This window comes from Xyrauchen texanus, unplaced genomic scaffold (genome assembly GCF_025860055.1).
Source record: "Xyrauchen texanus isolate HMW12.3.18 unplaced genomic scaffold, RBS_HiC_50CHRs HiC_scaffold_686, whole genome shotgun sequence".
NCBI classification, from domain to species: Eukaryota; Metazoa; Chordata; class Actinopteri; order Cypriniformes; family Catostomidae; genus Xyrauchen; species Xyrauchen texanus.
Genome location: NW_026266672.1, coordinates 1 through 9,023, shown reverse-complemented (window position 1 = coordinate 9,023; position 9,023 = coordinate 1). Strand labels below are relative to the sequence as shown.

The window sequence follows — 9,023 nt, the reverse complement described above, 5'->3', positions numbered from 1 at the left end:
ATAAATCGTGTGTCAAAAACAAGATTATAAAGATCACATTCCAACATCAATGCAAAAAAAAAAAAAACAGACAAAAGGACAAACATGTGCATTAACCCCGCATACGACAGCACCGACTGGCGTCCATCCCTCAAAAAGTCTACAAGAACCCCTGTGACAACCTTGCCATCAGATTGCTCAAGTCCTGTGTTTCTATACAAATTTTGTGAGACAGAATTTCACAGCAAAAGATAATCTAGAAAACAAACTCCAGCCGATAGGCGGAATCAGCACAAAAAGAGAGTGCATATTCCTCAAACAGTCAAGCGAATGTTCAGTGAACCGGCCCACTCAGGTCACTCCACTGACTTTATGAAAGATATCACTTGCTGTGGGCTTGTGAATGTTTTACGGCCATCTATAGCATCTATTCTCAATTTGGCCAAGAATATCAGTGCAAAAATGGCCTTCCGTTGATTTAAAAGTTTCTTGCATTCCTTGAATCGATCGCGTTTGGGAACAAGGAAATGCTTTGGTTCTTACAAGAAAGCCCTCCTTTAATCCTCGCCCCATGTAACACAAGATCTTTATCGGATGATCTCAGAAATTTGGCCAGAATGGGTTAGGGCCTGTCTCCCTCCACAGATTCCCGAGCAGGAACCCTGTGAGCTCACTCGATTTCCAGCATATGGCCTGCTATTTCAGCAGATTGGGAAAGAGCCCATCCAGGAACTTCACCATACTCTGTCCCAGCTCTCCCTCAGGAACTCTGATGATATGAGAAAATGTTGAGAAATTTGCATCCATGACAGTGATCGATCGTCGTATCACAGCAAGATCCTCCAAGTCAGCAACGACCTTTGTCAGCATTGCCGACATGTTCAACATCTCTTGCCGCATTTCCCGCACCTCCCCGTCTAAGTCGACTCCCAGGCTTGCTGCCTGAACGGGACCATCAGCTCGAGCATGTAAGTGTCTTTTAATGCCTCCAGAGCACGAGGATTTGGAATTCTTTGACATAATGTCCTCCTAAAACAGTTATGGAATGGAGTGTATCAAATCTCACTGGTTTATGTCATTAAAAGTATTCAAACTAGCAAAGTGCGCAAAGCTCGCTGTTCACATGTCTGATCCTCACATGACATCAGGTGACTAGCACATCACTATTTGAAAAAAGTCATTTTTGATGGCCACATTTCCAGCAGCCATCACTCCAACACCTTATCCTTGAGTAATCATGCTAAATTGCTAATTTTTACTAGAAAATCACTTATCAAACACAGTTGAAATCTAATTGGTTCGTTAAATGAAGCTTATCATTGTCTTTGTGTTTGTTAGACTGGCATGTCTTAAGGTCAATATTAGTTAAAAAATGGAGAAAAAGAAACAGCTTTCTATAGAAACTTGCCAGTCAATCATTGTTTTGAGGAATGAAGGCCATACAATGCTTTCCAGAAAACTGAATATTTCATACAAAGGCGTACACTACAGTCTTCAAAGATAAAGGACAACTGGCTCTATCAAGGACAGAATAAGATGTGGAAGGCCAGATCTACACCTAAACAAGAGGATAACTACATCAGAGTCTCTAGTTTGAGAAACAGATGCCTCACATATCTTCAGTTGACATCTTCGTTGAATTCTACTCGCTCAAACAACAGTAAAGAGAAGACTCAGGGGTGCAGGCCTGATGCGAAGAATTGCAAAAAAAAAAGCCACTTTTGAAACATAAATACAAAAGGAAAAGGTTAGAGTGGGAAAAGAAACAGAGACATTGGACAACAGATAATTGGAAAAGAGTGTTATGGATCTTAACCCAATTGAGCATTTGTGGGATCAGCTAGACTATAAGGTGCGTGAAAAGTGCCCAACAAGACAGCCACATCTATGGCAAGTGCTACAGGAAGTGTGGGGTGAAATGTCACTTAAGTATCTGGACAAACTGACAGATAGAATGCCAAGGATCTGCAAAGCTGTCATTGTCATTTTTTTCTTCTTCAAATTTTAATAGTAATTTTGCACGTTATCAATGTCCCGACTATACACTCTGATCAGTTGAATGCCACTTTGGTCAATAAAAGTACAATTAAATTCCATAAGAGCAAAATCTGTACATTATTTCAAACATTTGGCCACCAGTGTATATATACAGTATATATATAAATGTCACAATCCAACATGGCAGCCACTGTAATGGGTGGAGTTCTAATATGTGTGGTGCATTAAAATCACCATGATTAAAGTAATCAGACAAATTCAAACAGCTCAAAAGTAAGAAGTGAAGAAAAAATTATTGAGCTGGTGGTGGCGGGAATATAGAGTTTGGCCTAGAGATCCCAAACCTGGTCTATGTGCTATTTTTACCTATTATTTAATAATTTTTCTATGTGCAGTTCATGCAGCTGTGGGCATGAACTGCCATTGGGGAGAAAGACGAATAATAATTATAAGAATACCTGCAAGTTCAAACAATCAGGAAAAATCCCTGCCACTATTCATTTACATTTATGCATTTGGCAGATGCTTTTATCCAAAGCGACTTACAGTGCACTTATTACAGGGACAATCCCCCTGGAGTAACCTGGAGTTAAGTGCCTTGCTCAAACACAATGGTGGTGGCTGTGGGAATCAAACTAGCAACCTTCTGCTTACCATTTCTGTGCATTAGCCCACTACGCCACCACCACTTCAGTAAGCACAACACAATTCAGATCTTATGGAATCCATAGACACCAACCTCATGATTTTAGGACACACGGTTCAAAAGTTAGTCAAAAGTAGTCATTTTTGACATTTCTTAACCATAAGTGGTGCTGCAAAATGTGTATATACCCTCAGACCATGATCCTAATAAAGCATAACAAGTTTACCTTTCGATAGGATAAGGCTTTGCAGAGATACATGTTCACTTCCTGTTTCACGTCAATCTCATTTTCTTTTTGTTGTTGTAACTTAAAAGAGGAATCAACCCAGTGGCTAAAGCTGTGCTAGCCCCACTGATACCATTAATGCAGTATCTGTGCCCCCCGGTTCCAAAAGGCATACTAATTCACCACATAACCCTACACGCAAATCTTTCCAATACCTCTAGCTTGCATACTAGAAAAACACAAGCCCTTGTATTCCTTTGACATAATTGTACCATACATAAACTCAAACATCACAAATGTTCCCTATCCCTACTGCCTTTCTCACTTCTGTGCCCCCCACTTTTTGTCCTTCTTAACCATAGCCAGAACCTCCCTTCCTTGGCTTCCTCTACCATTACCTTCAGAAACTTCTTCAATGCCAATCCAGAGAAACCAACATCTTTCAATAGGTGCTGCACTGATGTTCTATAAATCCTCGACACCCAATCTCCACATTGTAAGTGGCAATCCTCCATCCCCAGCACACTGTGGCCAGATCAGCATATTTTAACTTCTTCCTCCAATTGGCTGTCTCCAGTCCCTCTTCCCATAGGATGTAAGCTCAATCATTACTTTCCAAATCAAAGTTATCATTTTGAGCCACTTTTTGGTCAAATCGGACTAAGTTTGAAGTAATAGTAGTTTTGGGGCTATTCATACCAACCCTTAATAGTGTGCCAAATTTCATAATTTTCCTATGAAAGGTTCAGATGACTGCTAAAGCCTCACATGTGGAAGATGCTGAAGGAGAAAACTAACAAATAGGATAGGTTTAATAAAGAAGTTAATACCTTCTGTAGGCGTTATACTGTATTTGACAACGCTAACAGCAAATACTTCACTTTGGCCTAAACAAACCATTTGATTATCTTCATGTGACCATTCTAGGAAAAGCCTCCAATTAAAAACCTACCACCATAACTTATGGTGCAAGACTCCTCCTTTTTTCACATTCTGTGTTGAAGGAAATTGAAAGCTTGAAATGCCTGGAACGGTTGTGCAAGGCTATGGTTATAAATGTCCTGTTAAAGAATAAAAGGGTTGTTAAAGATTGAGAAGAACATAAAGGGCAATAATTTATTTCTTAACATAAATCTGGTAAACAAAAAAAAGAGTAACACTGAACCGTGATGTTACAAGTTCTGCAACAGGGCAGATGACACATATGACCTAAATTCACACAAAAACATAGTATGGAGGCATCTTTTTTTTTACCACGCTTTTCTCTCATATGTCATTTTTCAAATAAAACATTAATGATAATACATTTCTCTCTGTACATACTGCTGCAGTAGATACAGCATTTTACAACTGTAACAATAGTGCTGGTGTTGTGAGCTGCATGCTGTGCTGCCCATGAATGTCTGTCTTAAAAAGTGGACATGATCACCATCAAGTCTTGCATGAGATACACACCCGGACAAATGGGTACATGGTCTAAAAGAAAAACTGGAGAACTCTGACATTATTTCATAATTCAGACTGTGAGGAGTGGGTAGGCAATGGGGACTTGGCCCTAGAGTGATACTGGTTGCAATGGAGATGAGGTACTAGGTTCAAAGTGATCCACCCAAAATCTCCTAGGGTCTCAGGTTAGAATTGAGTTGCCAGTGCAAATAGCTGGCCATGTGCATTTGATGGTTTGAGTCTCACACTCTCGTCCTTCCTGTATGGTGTGGAGATCTGAGTCATCTTTTCTGTCCTGTCGTCCTTTGCAAAGCTTGTCTTTTTCAAGATTTTCTCTTAGTACTCTCATATTATGCTTACAAGTCTTTAAAAAAACTACAAAGTCAATGAGGCGAACAAGGTGTAAGTTCTCGCCCAGCAGTAGCGTTATTATACAGTTTTGCGCTTTGATCCCGTCACGATTGGCCGAGCATATTCCACAAAGTCATCAATGAGAACAGGCCAAGCTCCTGAAACAAAAACAGGTCACATAATTAAAAGTCAACATACTCTGTGTGAAAGAAGTTATTTATCTTTCTTGGTGTTCCAAAGCCTTGACATTTTATAATACAGCAAGCACCTGTCTCTAAAAACTGGATTCTATAACTTTTGACCAATAAGTTTCCATGAATTTTCCAGTCATGTTTGATTACTGGATATGGATTTTTAAATACAACTTTTATAGAGATTGGACCTACAAAGAGCAAAAGCCAAGCATAACTAGGAAAAACTATAATCAAAACAAATTTCCAAGACTTTTACAGGACCTTCCAGGCCTAGAAAGCACTAATTTAAAATTAGCTGATATTTACAGGTTTTTCATGACTATGAGAACCTGTAATGCAGTGATCATACTAAAACAGACATGCGCTTTGATAATATTATGGCAGCTTTTCTGCCTTGGCTCACAAGATAGAACAAAAAAAAGATATGTCTCACCTTCTTCATCATAATTTGACATGTCATCTGCAATCATGTTGCCAAAATCCAGAAGCAAGTTCCACGTGTCTTTGGGAATTGATCGCTTATGGTGCTCCTGCACAAAAAAAAAAAAAAAAAAAAAAGACCAAAGAGCAACTCAATTAATTGCTCAAGAAAATTATTCTACGTACCAAGCTTTTTGGGCAATACTCTACTTATTGGTTTGTTTCAAGAAGTTAGAGGCTATATCATGTAGTTAATGTGTTGTGTAGCAACACATTTTAATCTGTATCCATTGTTAAAAAGGGTCAAAGATCCAATCCTGTAAAGCTTCAAAACAGAAACCAGAGTTACCAATAAAAATCTGTTCCAGAGGTCTAGGAATTTAAAACGTCCCACCATCACCAGGTTCCAATAAGCTACTGCCATCTCTAAATCTAAAATGGAAAAAGATGTTAATGCGACTGTTACTGTTCACTCAATAACTATGTTTACATGCAGCCTAAATTATCTGTAACAATTTTATAATATAATGAAAAGCCTTCCTGTAAAATTATTTGATTGAGCTTAATCCGAATGAAATTTCTACCCAAATGAGAGGTGGTGCAGATCTGACAAAAGAATAATTACCATGTTAATATTTAAATGCAACTGCAGCACTCTCACAAAGTATTTAAAAAATATCTTGCTTACATGTGAAATACAGAGCAAGACAACTCTCTCCCACTGATCTTAGCTACATATTCTCAACCAGAGATGTGTAGTTATTTGAGAAGGAAGCTAACGTGTTTACCCAAGACAGTGCTTAAAATTCTCTTCTTTTGTTAAGTTAGAAACATTAGATGAAAAATGTCTCGCCTTATTTTTTGTGGATGTTAGAAATGTAAACACAGCAATTCCGCATTGGGGTGTCATGCTGGGTTGCCAAACTTCAGCTGACTCAGTATCTTTCTCTGACAGGATTCAAAGGTTTCCAGCTGTTATGGTAAAATTGACACTAAATTCTGCTCTTCGAATGTATATACATTTTGATCAGAGTACCTATTATACATAATGGATATAAACGATACAACAATATATTATTAATCTGCTATTCAAATGAATTGATCCAGATTTCGAAAAATTGCGCTTGTAAACATGGTCGTTGTCAGGAATTTCAGCCTGGCCAAAGAGACATACAAAAAGTTAGAACAAAAGTATTTAAGGTGTTGTTACCTAAACCTTTTTGTCCAGGATTCTTGGCAAAGTTGAATGTGAATTGATAGAAATCTTTGAACTTTCCAACGTCTTTCAGATCCTGTTCTAATCTGGGCAGAAGAGCTCGGAGTTTCTCTGGACTATCACACCTGCAAATGAGATGAATAGCTCATGCTGACATCATTCATACTAAACTCGAAGTATGATGAAGTATGTTGTACACCTCAAACTTTCATCAATATATCAACAGCACAGATGACTAAACAAGAAATATGATGATGTCATAGCACACCCTAGCTCTGTCATGCCATCAATGAACTCTTTCTTGCTGAATTCGCACTGTGTTGCTGCACGAAACTTCCATGCCACAACCAGAACACTGATGCTTGCTGGATCCAGATTGAGGTCGTCACAGAACTGTTGAATTCCATCAATTCCAATCTTATTCTCATCTTGGGGATCTGAAAGAGAAAAATGATTCACAATTAAAAGACAAGGACAAGAACATTCAGTATTTAAAACACTTTAAATGTGCACACAGTGACATGAATGCATGACATTTGTCTATCATTTGCTGTCACTTCACACCAGCAACATTTATTTATCCTTTGTTTTGTTCCTTTTGTCTTTGTTTTTCTATTTGATACAATACGCGTGAATAACATTACTTTCTTGGAAGTTGCCGATGAATATTGCCATATTGTTGGCAATGATTTTGCACTACGTGGACCTGTCGTTTTTGACATTTTGTGGCAGATAGTCGCAGTTTGTTTCTTATATGGACAACTAATTTTTCAACTCAGACTCATTCTGTTTAGAAGAGTTGATTACACAAACTGAACCCTAACATCACTCTGGATCATGCTATTGATTCTTTTATGTTCTGCAGAGCACCTTGAGCAATGGAAAGGTGCTATATAAAGTAAACTTAGCATTATTATTAGTATGTGATCAAAACATGACGGCCCCATATGGATGATCCACTCAGTGTCGTATAAAACACATCCATGTATTCAAATAAATGGTAATATTCTGTAAATCAGACTTTTTTACCTATCTGACAGAAATCAGATTAGATTTTTGTAGTTTGAACAAAACAAAAACACATAAAATCTGATTCTTACAAGCGTGATCCAATCCACATTTGTATTAAAATCAGATTTTTGTGGGGAGGTCACGTGATGCCATGCGAGGATCAGCCGTGTGAATACCAAGGTCTGCGCACTTTGTTAGTTTTAATACTTTATGACATAAACCGCTGAGATTTGATACTCTCTGTTCCATAACTGTTCTAGAAGGACAATATGTCAAAGAATTCAAAATCCACAGGCTCTGGAGACAGACTCAAGCTGATGCCCCCGAGCAGGCCATAGGCCTGGGAGTCAACTTGGCCAGGGAGGTGCGGGAATTGCGGCGGGAAATGCTGAAAATGTCAGAAATGCTGATGAAGGTTGTTGCTGATTTGGCGGATCTTGCTGTGACACGTCGACTGTTCACCGCCATGGAGGTGAAGTTCAATGATGTGGTTACAAGAGTGGGATGTCGAGAAATGGATCAATTGCCTGGATCATTAGAGGAGGAATTATCTGCTAATCCGGTAGCAACCAAGGTGGATTTGGAGCATGTCTGGGAGAAGTTGGAGGACATGGAAAACCGTAGCAGTCGGAATAACGTCAGATACCCAGAGGGAATAGAGGGACAGGATAGTGTGAAATTCCTGGATGTGCTCTCTCCAAATCTGCTTGAAATAGCAGGCCATAAACTAGAAATCAAGTAAGCTCACAGGGTTCCTGCTCGGTGATCCGTGGAGGGAGACAGGCCCCGATAGTTTCTGTGTTTATAGTTTCGAATTTTTGAGATCATCCGATAAAGACGGATGTTGACAAGAGACAAACGTGATAGATTCAAGGAATGCAAGAAACTTTTACATCAACGGAAGGTCGCTTTTGCACTGATATTCCCAGGCAAATTGAGAATAGATGATAAGGATTGCCGTAAAACATTTACAAGCCCACAGCAAGCCATGTCCTTCATAAAGTCAATGGAGTGAGAAACTCATCTTGTTGTACTCATGTTGTAGCCGAGTGGACCGGCTCATTGAACATTCGCTTGACTATTTGAGGAATCTGCACACTTTTTTTGTGCTGGTTCCACCTATCAGCTAGTTTATTTTGTAGAGTAACACACCTTCAGGACAGTTTTATGGACGATTCTACACGCTATTTGTGTTTATTCCACCTATTGGCTGGAGTTTGTTTAATAGATTGTATTGTGCTGTGTAATTCTGTCTCAAAAAAGTGTATAGAAACACTGGATGTGAGCAATCTGATGGCAAGGTTGTCGTGGGGGCTCTCATAGGCTCTCAAAAAATGGACTGTTTGAGTTTGGAGGGATGAACACCAGTTTGAGCTGTCGTGTGTGGGGTTAATGCACATGTTTTTCTTTTTTCTGTTTGTTTTGTTCTGGGGGATGTTTGGGTTTTGATGGTTGCAATAATGTAGGGTTACCTACCTAATGTACCCATTAATGTAGAGTATACTGTTTTCATGGTATGAAAATTGATGGTTATCA

General features: G+C 39.0%; 1 protein-coding gene across 1 annotated transcript; it reads right to left on the bottom strand.

Annotated features, from left to right (window-relative positions):
* Positions 1-3,916: 3,916 nt before the first annotated feature.
* Positions 3,917-7,151, bottom strand: LOC127642550 (DCN1-like protein 2). The gene is made up of 6 exons (XM_052125184.1): positions 7,121-7,151; positions 6,745-6,913; positions 6,471-6,601; positions 5,610-5,692; positions 5,274-5,370; positions 3,917-4,804 (listed from the first exon to the last, which is right to left on the bottom strand). Exons 1-6 carry the CDS (start codon positions 7,149-7,151, stop codon positions 4,725-4,727), a joined length of 591 nt encoding a protein of 196 aa, XP_051981144.1. The 3' UTR covers positions 3,917-4,724.
* Between the last annotated feature and the right edge of the window lie 1,872 nt (positions 7,152-9,023).

What these genes read in the sequence shown, in the direction of transcription:
- LOC127642550 (XM_052125184.1), bottom strand. Translation starts at nt 7,151, where the DNA reads ATGGCAATATTCATCGGCAACTTCCAAGAAA. An exon ending in TCCTGGACAAAAAGGTTTAG is followed by an intron (nt 5,693 to 6,470) that starts GTAACAACACCT and finishes TTTCCATTTTAG; the next exon opens with ATTTAGAGATGGCAGTAGCT. An exon ending in TCTGGAACAGATTTTTATTG is followed by an intron (nt 5,371 to 5,609) that starts GTAACTCTGGTT and finishes TTTTTTGTGCAG; the next exon opens with GAGCACCATAAGCGATCAAT.